Raw genomic sequence first — 15,364 nt, 5'->3', positions numbered from 1 at the left:
CATCATTTGAGCTTGTTTAATAAGGCACGGTATAAGGCAATTTTCTGCGCGGTATTTGGAATCTTCTTCGAAATGTTCGCGGTATTAGGCATGTGGGAACCGGAGGACGTTTCTAACGATAAATAAACGGAACGCGGAACGAAGATAAAAACGCGTGTTTATTGTTTTTTATTATAACTTCAACTGACTGACAACAAATATGGCGGCGCCAACTTTTACTACTCTACATAGGTGTATCCAGGGGGCGCACTCATTCATGTTGGTAGTGCGCACCACATAGCCCCCCCTAATTACACTAGAAATCGGACCCTATGTCCTGACGGTGTAATTTTAGTTTTCTCATCTAATTGCGGATGTTCGATTATTCCTTGATCAGCTGTGAATGCCGGCTTGATACGGTCAATCGAAATCCTTTGAATTTTTCCGTTGATGCTTAGATCCATAAACTTGTTGAATCGCCTCACCACTTCGAAAGGACCCTCATATGGCTGAACGAGCGGCTTCTTAACTGCGTCGATTCTGATAAACACATGGCTGCATTTTAATAACTGTCGATGAACAAAAACGGCTGGCTTCGAATGATGAACAGGATCGATTGGTTGTAGTTTGATGAATGTGTCTCGGAGTGCGTTCACAAAATCCGTTCTGGTCGCGCCACTTTCCACGCAGTTCAGGAATTCTCCAGGAAGTCGCAGAGGTTGGCCGTAAACCAATTCCGCGACTGAGCAATTGAAGTCCGGTCGAAAAGCAGATCGAAGCCCGAGCATTATCATGGGCAGCCGGTCACACCAGTGCTTGGAGTCAACTGCCATTATTGCTGCTTTCAATGTACGATGGAACCGCTCCACTAAACCGTTAGCTTGTGGGTGATAAGCCGTTGTACGGATATGTTGAGAACCCATCGTTTCTGATAATTCTCGGAAAAGTTCGGATTCGAATTGCCTACCTTGGTCTGTAGAAATGGTCTCAGGTACGCCGAAACGAGCGACCCACGTCTCATACAACGCTAGCGCTACTCTGCTGGCCGTCATATCTTCAATTGGAATAGCCTCGGGCCATCGAGAAAAACGGTCAACGATTGTAAGTAAATAGCGTTTTCCATTCGATGGAGGTAATGGTCCAACTATATCGACATGGATGTGACGAAATCGGCTACTCGGTAGGGGAATGTTTTGGAGAGGGGCCACAATATGACGATGAACCTTAGAGCGTTGACACTGAAGACAATTCTGCACAAAAAATTTTACGTCCTTGTTCATGTTCTTCCAAATAAAACGGTCAGAAATCAAGCGACGAGTGGCACGAACTCCTGGGTGAGCCAAACCGTGAAAATGACGAAGAACCATTTGCCGATGTTGCGGTGGTATGTATGGCCTTTCGGTATTCCGAGACATATCACAGTATAGAGGTTTTGATGCCAAAGTTGTACGGCATAGTTCTAACTTGAGCGAAGTAGGCGAGCATAGAAGACGATTCAGCTCACTGTCATCAACCTGGTCATCAGCAATTTTTTCGTAGTCGATCGGTGAGGAAATAGAGACCGTCGCCGTTCGTGACAATGCATCAGCTGCAACATTGAACTGTCCACTTATATGACGAATGTCGTTCGTGAATTCGGAGATGTACCTCAAATAGCGATCTTCGTGTGGTAAACGACTGCTTGGGTTCGATGTCATAGCGTGTGTTAGCGGCATATGATCAGTGTAAATTACGAATTTTCTTCCTTCCAGCATGTGCCGAAAGTATTGGACCGACTTCTTCATGGCTGTTAATTCTCGACCGAATGTTGAATACTTCAACTGAGAAAATTTCTCGGAATAGAAACCTAAAGGAATCCAATTATCACCATTAAACTGTTGAAGCACAGCACCCGCAGCGGTATTTGATGCGTCTATGAGGAGGCTCAAAGGTTTCGAAGAATCAGGATAATGCAGGAGAGCGTTATCTGCCAAAGATTTCCGGCAAATTTTGAATGCTTTTCTTGCCTCTTCAGACCACACTATTTTCCGAAAAGCGTTCTTTTTATTTCCCGGAATAAGATTTCGAAGTTCGATCTGCAAATCTGATACTCGTGGGATGAATCTTTTGTAGCAGTTCAAAAGCGCTAGAAATCGCCTTAGATCCTTTACGATACTAGGCGCTGGGAAATTCACGATACCCTTAACACGATCCGATCCGGGGAAGGATTAATGCCGTCCTTGTTTACCACGTATCCAAGAAAGTTAACACAAGCCTCTGCAAATCTACTTTTGGCCACGTTTATAACGAGGCCATATGATTTTAACCTGTCGAAAATGGCCCGCACATGTTCGTAGTATTCTTCTAGTGTGCTAGAGTAGAGGCGATGCAGATATCATCCACGAAGACTACTACGAAGTCCATGCCACTGAATACTTTGTGCAAGAATCTTTGAAACGTTTGGCTAGCGTTGCAAAGCCCAAACTGCATACGCGTAAACTCGTAGAGTCCGAAAGGCGTAATTACTGCCGTTTTTGGCACATCCCGTTCCTCTACTGGTATTTGATGGTAAGCTCTTTCGAGGTCCAGTGTTGTAAAAATGGATTTACCCTGAAAAGTGTTTAACAAGTCGTGGATGTGAGGAACCGGGTAGCGATCGGGCACGGTTGCTTTATTTAATGCTCGGTAATCCCCCACAAACCTCCATTCTCCACTTTTTTTTGGAACGCAGTGGAGCGGACTTGCCCAACAGCTACTGGAGGGACGGCATATAGCGAGATCGATCATTACTTGGAATTCTTTTTTTGCAGCACTCACCTTGTCTGGGGCCATTCTACGGCATTTACTTGACACCGGGGGACCTCTGGTTTGAATGTGGTGAGTAACGTCGTGTTGCACTGCTGTTTTGATCATCGTCGGTAAAGTAATTTCCTTGAACTTGTTCAGCAACTCCCGGAACGGGTGATCCGAAGCTATCAATGTTACGGAATGAACCGATGTTTCAGTCACGCCTCCTGTCGATGATAGCTTGGTCAATTCGTCAATAAGCCGTCGATGCTTCAAGTCCACTAGTATGCCATGTGTTGCGAGAAAGTCTGCGCCGATAATTGCCATTCCCACGTCAGCAACAAGAAACGGCCAGTTGAAACGACGACGTAATCCCAGATCCATCGTGACAAACCTTTTATCATACACTTTTATTCTGGAACCATTCGCTGCAAGTAGGATGAATGGTGTCGCTTCTTTGTTCCTGTCTCTGCTTGTTGCCGGAATTATCGATACATCCGAACCGGTATCGATAAGGAATCGCATGTTAGATGAACGGTCGAATAGAAGTATACGGCGGCTGACTGCGTTTGCGTTCACTCCCGCCGTTTCGAGCGAACGAGAATCTAGTTTTTTGAACTGTATCTGCATGGTTCCCGACTAGACTGGCCCAGATTACTATGGGGAGAAAAAAATGTTGTCGAATTCCAAGGGGCACCCCCCAGAATTGTGTCTTTGGGTGAGAAAATCAATCTCCGAAAATCTCAGCTCAATCGCTTGTTGCATAAGCTGGCGCATTTGATTTGAAGTTTGTATGGGGATTTCAGCCAAAATGTATAGGAAAATACACCTTCGTCACTCATTCGATCTGGAAATTGGTTCTGGATGCTCGATTGACCTGAGAATTGCATAAACGGCAGTTGGTATGCTACAGAACAATTTCACAGAACATTGCATGATGATTAAATGAACTTTTATATAATTTTCGGCTGATTTATTAGGAGCTGATTTGTGTATTTTTGGGTTTTTTGATCGAATCGCATCAGCCGAAACCTAAATAAAAGTTCATTTAATCATCATACAATGTTCTGTGAAATTGTTCTGTAGCATACCAACTGCCGTTTTTGCAATTCTGAGGTCAATCGAGCAATCAGAACCAATTTCCAGATCGAATGAGTGACGGAGGTGTATTTTCCTATACATTTTGGCTGAAATCCCCATACAAACTTCAAATCAAATGCGCCAGCTTATGCAACAAGCGATTGAGCTGAAATTTTCAGAGATTGATTTTCTCACCCAAAGACACAATCCTGGGGGGTGCCCGTGGAATTAGACAACTTTTTGTTTCCTGGGCCAGTCTATTCCCGACATTTCAAAGCTCGACCGCCAAACTTGCGATGGAACCAACATATTTCGTCTTCCGGATAACGGCTTGAAGATCTAGATGTTGATCGACTTCGGAATGTGCCGCGTGTTGCTTTTAGGTTTCTAATTTCAGCCGTCAAAGCCGCAACCTGGTTCTGTAAATCAGCAACGGTATCGGAAGCAGAAGCTACATTCGAAACGACGGCGATGTGGGAAGATGGATAGTTCCGTCGCTGATTGAAAGTACTGCCTTCACGCTGGGAGGCATACGCTGAAGGAATAGCATCTTCATCAAATCGTCTGTTACGTTCAGTCCAGTAGCGATTTCTTGCATTTTTGCAAGTAGATGGGTTGGGCGCATGTCTCCAAGATCACAAGCACTCAGCAACCGCTCCAATCTACCTTGTGCGGATACTTGGAATCGGGAAATCAGACGTTGTTTGAGAGTGTCGTATTTGTTATTGGCTGGCGGATTCGTGACCAAATCTGTCACATGGCAAATGACGGATTGGTCAATTTTTGCGATGATGTGATAGAACTTTGTGTGGTCGCGCACCACATTGGCCAGAGCAAACTGCGCCTCGGCCTGTGCGAACCACATCACCGGATCGTTCTTCCAGAAATCCGGAAGCTTAACCGCTACTCCAGCCACGGCGGCCGCGGCTGTCTGCACATTTCCTGCAAGGTTCTCTTGCGACATGTTCGCTGTGTTTTCGTTCAAACGCGACGGAATATCACGTCGGGGTCACCAATGTGGGAACCGGAGGACGTTTCTAACGATAAATAAACGGAACGCGGAACGAAGATAAAAACGCGTGTTTATTGTTTTTTATTATAACTTCAACTGACTGACAACAAATATGGCGGCGCCAACTTTTACTACTCTACATAGGTGTATCCAGGGGGCGCACTCATTCATGTTGGTAGTGCGCACCACAGGCATATTCATAAGTCAAATGTCGAACACTATTTTCTTCATTTTTTATGAGTTGAAGTACAAAACATATTTTCCCCTTCAAATGTATTTAATATTGATTAAAGCGACATAGTTTTCAAGGTTGATTGTTACAAATTGAATTTTATATAGCGAATTTATTGTGGACCCGTCCTTAACCCCACGGTAATAGGGCATGTCACGGTATAGGGAAGCGATCTTCTATTATGGATCCTCATGGGGTCTACTATAGGGCAAGTTCAGCCAGACTTTGAAATATTGACTTCAACGAATATTTGGGTATTTTATGTGTGTACCGTGCATGGGAGATGCAGAGATCGATTGTCACCCTTAAGAGATCCTAGGCTGCACGTCGCTAAACACGCAGTCTACGGAGGGCCCACAAATCGCCTTCCACCTGATCGCTCATCCTTGCTCGCTGAGAACCGCGCTTGCTTGTTCCCATCGGAACGCTGTCAAGAAACATCTTTACCGGATTTCTGTCCGACATTCTGGCTACGTGCCCGGCGCATCACAGTCGTTCGATTTTTGCGTCCGTGTTTGTGCGGTAGCTGCTATAGCTGGTCCTGAATGATTGTATCATATGCGGCTTTGAACGGCGAACACCTGGTCCGTGGTAGAGCGTTAGCCCATAGATTACGCCTGGTACTGCCCCACGAACTCTCTTGCAATTGATGTTAGTCGGCGGCGTGGAATTTGGGAGAGTACCTTGTAGGAAGCTTTCAGCAATGTTATTGCGCGGTAATTGCTACAATCCAACTTATCGCTCTTTTTATAGATGGGGCATACGACACCTGCCATCCATTACTGCGGCAGAACCTCATGCCTCCAAACCTTGGTAATTGCTCAATGCAGCGCTCTAGCCAGTGCCTCACCACCTTGTTTAAACAGCTCTCCTGGTAGTTGGTCAACCCCAGGGGCTTTGTTGGTTTTCAGCCAGCCGATTTCCTTCCTGAAGATCCGGAGCCGGTTCCCGGTCATAACCTTACACATATCGGGCAGTGACACGTAGCCTTTACGTGAACTGTTTAATTTCTCATAGAACTTTTGTGCGTTATTAGCGGAGTAAGTTGATCTCTTCGCGATCTCGATCTTCTTTCTGGCGTTTTTCCGTTTGTATCGTGCGTCGTTCGCCCTCGTGCGGCGTTACAGCTATTTCGCTCATGCTGCATTCTTCAATAAATAAAATTCAATAAATTTAAAACATTTCATTAATATCACACATAAATTTCACTTACCAACGCTAATCAATGTATTTCATGCAATTTTGAACAAAATGCAAATTGCAAAAAAAAAAACCCAGATTAATCCACCTAGCGTTGGTGGTGCCTTTCTCCCATTTAGTAAAGACACCAACCTTATATGGGGTTTAAATGGTCCGATGTACCATTTTCTTCATAACTTTTAAACGCAACGACCGATCGTTATAAAATTCAATAGTGATCAACAAGGCTTTGTCCCCTGTCGAATGAAACTTGTTGCGAGAAAATCGGATAAGGATTACTATACGAAAAGTTGTCTAATGTTTTTTATAGCTTTTGTGCACACACATACACACACACACATACACACGGACAGACAGACATGTGCTCAGCTCGTCGAGCTGAGTCGATTGGTATATAATACTATGGGTCTCAGAGGCTTCTATAAAAAGTTCGTTTGCGGAGTGAAATGATAGCCTTTCGGTACAACTTAGTTGTACGAGAAAGGCAAAAATGTGATTCCACATATTGCATCCCCCTAGACGAGTTGAACCAATGGGATCAGTACAAAAGGTAGAACCACGAAATGCCGAATGGTACAAAAGGCCGAATCATTACAAAAGTTCCAATCTTCCAACCAAGAGAACTTGGATAACTCAAAAATTAACGTTTACTTTTATTATGCTGCCTCATAAAGAAAAACTTGTCTACGTGTTTTGCAACTACTAGCAGCGATTTAATCAATCTTATTCAGTTGAGGTATTTAACGTCAGTTCAACGACGAAGTTCAATCTTTTAATGGAAAGAAGTTGTATGACGGTGTTTACAGAGTCAATTTGAATCCTTATATCTATATACATAAAAATGAATTTCTGTCTGTCTGACCCTTATAGACTCGGAAACTACTGAACCGATCGGCGTGAAAATTTACATGCAGAGGTTTTTGGGGTCGGGGAAGGTTCTTAAGATGGTTTGAGACCCCTCCCCCTTTTGGAAAGGGGGCTCCCATACAAATGGAACACACATTTCTGCTTAACTCGAGAACTAATCAGAGAATAAATCAATTGTAGGCGAAACAAAGTTCGTCGGGTCTGCTAGTATTGCATAATATATCAATCTTTATTGCAGTAATGAAAGGATAGAAATAACTGAACACTGTATATCTTCATATAAATATTAGCACTTAAAAGTAACGGAGTAATCCAGGGCTCACAAAATCGAATAGCCAATTTGCATCAATGTAGGAGTTGTGCACTTCATGGCGCATGGTTTTGTCAATGATGCGCACTATTCACGATCTAATTGCGACATCAGACGCTAAACAAAACCGATTGTTTCAATTATTATGTTTTTAACTAAGGGTCTGTCTCATTTGGAGAATTAAACTGAAATTAAAATTAAAAGTGACATTTCAATAATTATCAAATAACCCTGCTCGCAGAGCAAGATTAGTTTTGACAGATATCGAATCATTTTGCATCGATGTCTTATTGGAATTGCTGGGTAGCACCAACCATTCTTATGATTGGGTTATTTGCTAATTTTCGAACTGTCACTTTTAAGTTTAATTCTCCAAATGAGACAGAGCCTTAGTAGACCCGAAACAATTCGGTGGAGCTCCGAATATTAACTTATCCTTAAGTCCCTTTGTGCAGGGACTATCCTGAACATTTCTTGCAGCGCTACGACATAGAAGTTATCAATTTGTATAGAATCGTAGGCGTAGACAATTTTGTCTCTTAGTAACTTGAATTTCTTCAAGTTACGACGAGACAAAGATACAGTTTCAAGCTTTTAAACGTGATTCTTCCTTTGTCTCATCATGATCCTGACGCAACTTATTGTACGTTGTTTGTTCACTTGGTACTTCAAAGGCGAACTGTTTGAAGCTGTAGTCGACGATTTATTTTAAAAAAAATGAATTTGTTTGAATTATGGACATTTGCCATACCCCCACTTACCCCCTAAATTGTCCACGTAGTTTATAGACAGCCTTGACGACCGTCTTGCCGGAAGACAGGTAATGCGAACGCAGTGCCATGAAGATGAATATTACGCCAAATCGCTATTGTTTCCACCAAGCTTATTAAACTACATATTCAGTACCGATATTTAAATAAGGCCGGAACAAATATTATTTTCTTCTTCTGTTATCGGGGCGATTTTTTCGTGGCTTTATTTTATTATTTGAAAGGGAAATTCAAAATTTGATTGAAAAAAAAATATTGTGCTTTCCCAGCAAGTTCTTTAAGAAAACTGATGAGTTTTACGATTTTATCAATTTATCCATTTATTTTTATTTACCACCCCCTTCGTTGTCCAACATGGAGACCAACATGGCAAAAGAAGGAATTCATGTTTGTTCCGGCCTAAATGACCAAAATATTCTTGCAGCAGTCTAGCAAGTTTCCGCCTCTCTTATATAAATGAATGTCTCAAACTTTACAATAATATTAATGGATGTAATTAAATGATCTGTTTCATTATTTGGACACATCTAAATCGAATAATGTTTTCGAAGGGAATGTTCGCAATCGTTGCAAAACCAAAGAGAATTACATAAAGGTAATTTATCGATGATTATAAATAAAATTCTAGTTTTGACATTAATTGTTAACATTTCACCTACAGATAGGTATACTGCAACAAAGTTGTTCACCAATAAAACAATTATTATTATTTTGACATTAAGATAATTTAAAAGTTGTGATGAACAAATTGTTAAATGTTGTGTAAGTGTAGTCACATTAGCATAAGGATTTTCGGTAGTTTAAGAAGCGTTTTGTATGGAATCGATGTTAACGTAATAAACGATTTAGATTACTGAATTTTCCGTAATTCTAGGCGTATGTATTGAATTCATCTTTTTTGTTAAAAAAACTTAAAAAAGAAAAAAAAAATCCCTTCAGTACATTGAGTATCAACATACCTTCCGGAAAATCTGAATATTGGTATACCCAAATAGTAATATAAACTCTATGTCCTTACCAACTATGCCGCCTGTGTTCCTACGAAGGAATAGGAAGTGTCGACAGCTCCACCTTCAGTTTATCGTACATCTCCTGATAGTCGGGATGCTCCCGGATCAACATCGCCACCGTCCCCCGCTTGACTCCCATGGCAGCGCCCAGATCCTTCCGACTGGGGGTGTAGCAATAAGGAATATTCCGTTCCTCACAGACGGCCGGCAAATGACACATAATTTCCACCGGAGTCACATCTCCAGCAAAAACTACCAAGCTGGGGAAAACACATTTTTATGAAAAACTGTCAGCGCGCACGGCATTTTTGTTTTGAAGGCTTACCCGGATTCTCCCTTGCGGAGACGAACTTGAACATCCTTCAATCCGTTGCGAAGATAAGTTTTGTGCTTGGCCGCTGAGAAAGAAAGCAAGATTTCAAGCAAAATTTTTCATAACGACGTATGTAACAAAAGTAAACAAAATGAGGTTTTTAATACAACGTGACAATCACACGCGGCTTTATATAATACGCATCGATTTTACTGATTTCAGATCTTAAAATTCTTTAATTCAATCTTTTTACGAATCGACGTATGTCAAGTCTCACTGTTACATACGTCGCTTTAACATATGGGAACTAAGAGCGACCTATGTACCAAAAAAAGCAAAACAAAACAAAACTGCAGTTGCGTCAATCGTGCACTATGGAAAACCGACCAATGTACACCGACGTGCGTGCAGCATACCGGTGTATGTATAATTTTATCGTTTTTCACAGTGAATTTGAATGAACTGAGATTTGATGTGAAGCACGCTTATTACGTGTCATGTAATGACGCATGGCAGCGGAAAAAAGTATTGAAAAAAGATTTAGTTTTAAAACAGTTTTAGAAAAAGTTTTGCCAACTTTCTGCAAAGGATTTCTCGAATTCTCATAATTGTTACATACGTCGTTATGAAAAATTATGCTTGATTTATTTTGTTTGTTCCGAACGCAGATTGATTTCAACCTCACCTTTCTCAATCAGCTTGTGCAGTTTTTTGGTCAGCTTTTTGGATGCCATCGGCTGGGAGATCGCATTTACATTCCGCAATTTCTCGTCGTATGTGTCCTCCTCCTTAACCACGGTGGTATCCAAGTCGGTGTCTGGTTTTTCCACTTTAATTTTACCCATCTTTAAGAAATAACTTTCAAATTTATGGACAAAAACTGAAAGTTTCGGCAAGATTCGCTTTCAGCACGTGCTTTTTCAAAACAAATTTGCTGTTTGCTTTTCTGATGATGGTGAGCCCGTGAGCAAATATCAATTTCAGTCGCAGGGTGCAATCGTTTTTATTTTCTTGGGGTTGGTAGCTCTGGTGTAGGGTATCCTTCAAAAATTACATTCACAAAAGGCGAATAATTCGACACAGTTGTTTCATAAGGGCCAATGCAATGTCGCAATAAGCTCGAATGGAGAAAAACGGGTTCGAATTGAGTTCTCCAAGCGCAGTTTTTCGCACACTAACGTCACTGTATAGAATATATAAAGTAAAAGTGGGTGGTAATCTTGTTGCGGCAAAAATATCACGAATACTTTTGGAGGAAGACAGCACACAATGACAGGAATACTGCGAAGTCACGCACACCTCCATTCATTTGGAGAAGTCAATGTTCCTTGACATGTTTTCAATTATAGTTCGAAAAATAGATGTTATTTTGAATGTCAATAGTTTGCATCTAATCATTGAGGCCACATATAAATAAAATTTATTTTGGATTGATATCGATTTAAAAATACGATTAAAGAACTATAGGGTAAATGATATATTTTGGACATGTACATATTTTGGACAAGCCTGAGCTTCTTCGATCAATTTTAGATAATGTGTAGGAAAATTTTTATCGAAAATATGATCATTGCACCCGCATAATAAAAAACAACATGTTATATGGTCAGAATCATTATTACGATGTAAGATATAGCTTCACAGTATACGTTGGGTTATCGAATACTTTTCGATCGATTCAACCATAAGTGCTCGACATCAACACTAAATGTCAACATATAACATGCTGTTTCTAAAATGTTCTTTATTTCCTGCATTATATGTCAACATTTTATCATACTGTTGAAAATTGTATGAAAATTTTGCACGCGAAAACAGACGAATTTTTATGGTGACATAACTTAACAACCCATTCAACATATTGTTATTTGTCAAATAACCGTACCACAAACTGTTAAAACTTTATATGTGATTGTTCATTTACAGTTGTCAACAGTAGAGGAGACGATTGTCGACCGCACGGAAAAATATCCATGTGCAGTTTGTAATTATGCGGGCATACTTTTACCTCCACTCTAGCGGCTCTTAATGAGAATTCACAAATCAACTATTATTTATCTTTAAAATTACCTAAATTGTAAAGCTTTCTACCAAAGTGCCTGCTGGGCGCCAGTATGCAGGAGAACATGCATTATAGGACTCTTCGTAACATGCACCTGAAACACGTTTAAATTGGTTCAAACGGCAATTTTGAGGTCTTGCGGCCAAAGTTTGATTGTAATTGAGATACTAACATATTCCAATCGCTTAACATAAACTCGAGACGGATGAAAAAAGAGTGACCAAAATGAAGTTATGTTTTTATGCATCAGACATTTATTGGTCACCCCATGTACAGTACATGGATGAACCATTAATTGCCAACTTTCAGGCTGTTTTCAATGATATCGATAAGATTACGGAAAAATGTTAATTTCTGGTTTAACCTATGTCAGTTAAGCAAATAAATGCATTTAAATGAATGTGGATACGTGTACACAGAAAGAAAATTCATTATTGAAATTAAAAAAACCATTGGTAAAAATAAAAAGTTGCGTTGGTTCTTTTTCGTAGAGAGTTGCAAATGTTCAGAATAAAAGTACGTTAACTTTTGCAACAACCATTTTTCGAAAGTTGCATTCCATTCTAAAATTAAAAGTTTGAACTTTTAAAACAACATTGTAGAACTGTCAAAAAGAAATTATCAAATCGTAAATAAAAGAGTGGAATAGAGAGAGTTTCATCCGCCCAAAAAAATGGCTCCCACCCACTGCTTACCCATTCAAATTTTCTTTCACATTTTTACTGCATTAATAATAGATTTTGTTTATTTTATTTCATAGTTTTATTCAACGTGTAGGTATAAATGTGTAGCAGCTCCAAAAATCTGCAAAGTTGCTCGTTGGATGTGCATTGCAGACATTAAGATGTTTTGCCGTTCAGCAATTTGAGAAAATCTGTAAAAAAGAAATTTTTGCATTCCAATAAATATTTGCATTCCGCAAAATCACGCCAAGTCCACTGCGCAATCCGACGGAAACGGCGAGATTGGACAGATACATTTCCAGTCAAATCCTACTGCTTCCGTAGCCGTTTCGTTCCATTGCGTTAGTGGGTTAGGTGTTTTTGTCTGAAATTTTCATGTCTTTACACACTAATATTATGACCTACCTTCCAATCCCATGAGTTATTCACTGCTCCTAGCACCGCTTTTCCCGAGGCTTTTCCGGAGCTCATGATCGAGAAAATAAAATAAATCGTTTACCGCGACTTGTTGGAACTGTTCGAGAAGTTTCGCGGCGAATAACATAGAGGCGAAAACGACGATGCACTGATGCACACGGATAGATACCTACTACGGGAGTTTTTCTATAAATGAATGGACAAAAAATAATTCTATTCACAGTGGGAAAAAAGTTTTATATTAAACACATGTAATGTTGTACGGAAGTGTTAGTCATATAAGAAATAGACAAATTTAACCAATCACTTAGATGACAATCCAAATAAATATATGTACATCTCGATAAATTTTGTGGTAATTTTTACCATCTGATAGTCCATAGTGGAACTATGTAAACAGAAGTAAACGATGTTCTGTTCTCTCTTCCTGTTTTGAAATTCATCAGTTTTGACAGATCTACAGTTTTCTAGTTGACTGGATGAACTTTTAATTTTACAATGGGAACAGGAAAGAAAAACTTTTGAAATAAGAAAATAACATTGAAATGGATCAATTTCATTTTTGTTTTTGAAAAAACGGAGCACTTTTCAAATGTAAAGTGCAAAATATTCTATGAAACAATGTTTGTTTTTTGTGTGTAGGTATGTCATACCATTGAGATCTGTAGGTGGCCATTTTTAAATTAGGAGAAAATGACTCTGTCCAAAATATATGCATTTTCCATGTCGAAATTATATATTTGATGTCCAAAAAGAAAATATTTCAGTTCGCAGTCTATCACAGTTTACACCTAGTAAACGTAATTTACTCAAAAATTGGGCAATGGAGACACAAGACTAATCATAGGTTAGACTACGTTCAGATTATGACCTATATCACTTGATATAGCGAATCTTGACATGAGAAGCCATATGCATTATTTCCAGTGAAAATTAGATGTACAAACACTGATGTCAAGATGCTCTATATCAAGTGATATAGCTCATAATCTGAACGTACACTCAACTAAACTATCTAAGGAACATCATAAGCCTCATCTTATGAAGCGCGGAAAATTTACCGAATTTCATTTTCATTGAGGCTCTTATGATAAGTAATGGCCTGTTAAGAAATTCATTTTTGTATCTTATGAAGTTCATAATAGTTATTCATAGAAAAATTAAAACATAAGAATTGTCTTATGATTTTCATCACTACTCTTGATGTGAAAAACTCATAAGACAAATCTTATGAAATGGGAAGTCAACATGGTGGAATATGTTGGACGCAGTTCTCATCGCAGATTTATTTCTACAAGTCGATCACAAACGTGAGTAAATGTTTCTATTGTTAATTGTTTCTCTCTGCTGTTATATAAAAAAACATATAATTTATATTTTACAGAACCTTGAACAATGCAGGACACCACCAGCACAGATTTTCTCAACTTCATCTGCAATTCGAACAATGACCTGGTGCGGCGACAAATTGAGGGGTTGAAATCGTTGATTCGCGGTGACGTCGCTCGTCAACCGAAGAAAATCGACCGTCAAATTGTGCAGGATACTTTGTGGCGCCAATGGAAGCTGGATCGTAACTATATACCAGCAAACATTTCCCACCAGCAGGAGAGGACCGACCGATTGAACATGCGAATTTCGAGTCTCCCAAATCGAATAATCCCAAAGTTATTGATATGAATAAATGTTTGAGATATAAGCTAGTTAAAAATCTTAGTTTAAAAAATGATACGTTTACACGAGAAAAATACAAGATTATATTGTACATTATTTGTACACGTAAAAAAATTTAATGTTATTTATTATTAATATTTCTAATACCTTTTTGCCAAAGTAGGCTCTTAATGATATGTATAAGAAAAAACTTATACATCGCATTAGTCACATACATTCCGAAACTTATACTTTTCATTAACTTATGAATGTTATTAGCTTTTTGGTATGGGATCATTCATTAGGTGGCATAATAAAGAGTATAAGTATTTTCGAATGGTTTTTTGCCAAAACATATAAGGTTATTTTTTTACGTGTAGTATTTTTTATTTCCTTCTTTTTTGATCTTGTGAAACAGCACAACATATATGATAATCGTGTTGAAAATATTATGACCCTCATATACAAGAATTATTGATGTTCATAAGATTCCCTTATGAAATTCTTTATGAAGGCTGAATTAACTTAATATTTTTATAAGACAAGCTTATGAAAATCATTCTCGGTCATATAACACGCTGTTTATAAGAAAATCGTATAAAGTTTATAGGATATTCTTATAGCAAATAAACATAAGATATTCGTATGATTATCACTAGTTTTCTTGGCTGAGTGTAGTGGTTTTCAATTGTTTTATACTATTCAATCCCGATATATTTCCTATATATAGGAATGTCCTGCGCTTGTCCAAGATACATCATTTACCCTAGTCGTCTTCTTTCTAACAGTGTACTCTTGTGCCCTTCAGAAATGCGCCATAATGTTTGGACCAGGTGGACAACATCCTTTTCGCCTAAATTCCACGCCCGGCTGTCAACCTATTTGTCAATATCGCATGTTTGCATCGCCCCGTTGTGTTTTCAAAGTACTGTTTAGCGCTTGTGTTTTTCATGAAAAAATGAAGTGTCATAATGCAAAAATGAAACACACTTCACACCATGTTATTTTTC

The 15,364-nt window shown here is 39.3% G+C and overlaps 2 protein-coding genes across 2 annotated transcripts; both read right to left on the bottom strand.

Moving 5' to 3' along the window:
* Positions 1-4,276: 4,276 nt before the first annotated feature.
* On the bottom strand, positions 4,277-4,789 carry LOC134222311 (uncharacterized). Its single transcript, XM_062701454.1, has one exon. The coding sequence runs from the start codon at positions 4,787-4,789 to the stop codon at positions 4,277-4,279; it is 513 nt and encodes a 170-aa protein (XP_062557438.1).
* A 4,271-nt stretch (positions 4,790-9,060) lies between these two features.
* LOC134220205 (H/ACA ribonucleoprotein complex subunit 2-like protein) lies at positions 9,061-10,527 on the bottom strand. The gene is made up of 3 exons (XM_062699191.1): positions 10,225-10,527; positions 9,552-9,624; positions 9,061-9,486 (listed from the first exon to the last, which is right to left on the bottom strand). Exons 1-3 carry the CDS (start codon positions 10,382-10,384, stop codon positions 9,255-9,257), a joined length of 465 nt encoding a protein of 154 aa, XP_062555175.1. The 5' UTR covers positions 10,385-10,527; the 3' UTR covers positions 9,061-9,254.
* Positions 10,528-15,364: the final 4,837 nt, after the last annotated feature.

Source organism: Armigeres subalbatus, chromosome 3 (genome assembly GCF_024139115.2).
Source record: "Armigeres subalbatus isolate Guangzhou_Male chromosome 3, GZ_Asu_2, whole genome shotgun sequence".
Lineage (NCBI taxonomy): Eukaryota > Metazoa > Arthropoda > Insecta > Diptera > Culicidae > Armigeres > Armigeres subalbatus.
Note: the sequence above shows the minus strand (reverse complement) of the source record. Positions and strands in the feature narration are given on the sequence as shown.

What these genes read in the sequence shown, in the direction of transcription:
- LOC134222311 (XM_062701454.1), bottom strand. Translation starts at nt 4,789, where the DNA reads ATGTCGCAAGAGAACCTTGCAGGAAATGTGCAGACAGCCGCGGCCGCC.
- LOC134220205 (XM_062699191.1), bottom strand. Translation starts at nt 10,384, where the DNA reads ATGGGTAAAATTAAAGTGGAAAAACCAGACACCGACTTGGATACCACC. An exon ending in GCACAAGCTGATTGAGAAAG is followed by an intron (nt 9,625 to 10,224) that starts GTGAGGTTGAAA and finishes TTTCTTTCTCAG; the next exon opens with CGGCCAAGCACAAAACTTAT. An exon ending in CTCCGCAAGGGAGAATCCGG is followed by an intron (nt 9,487 to 9,551) that starts GTAAGCCTTCAA and finishes TGTTTTCCCCAG; the next exon opens with CTTGGTAGTTTTTGCTGGAG.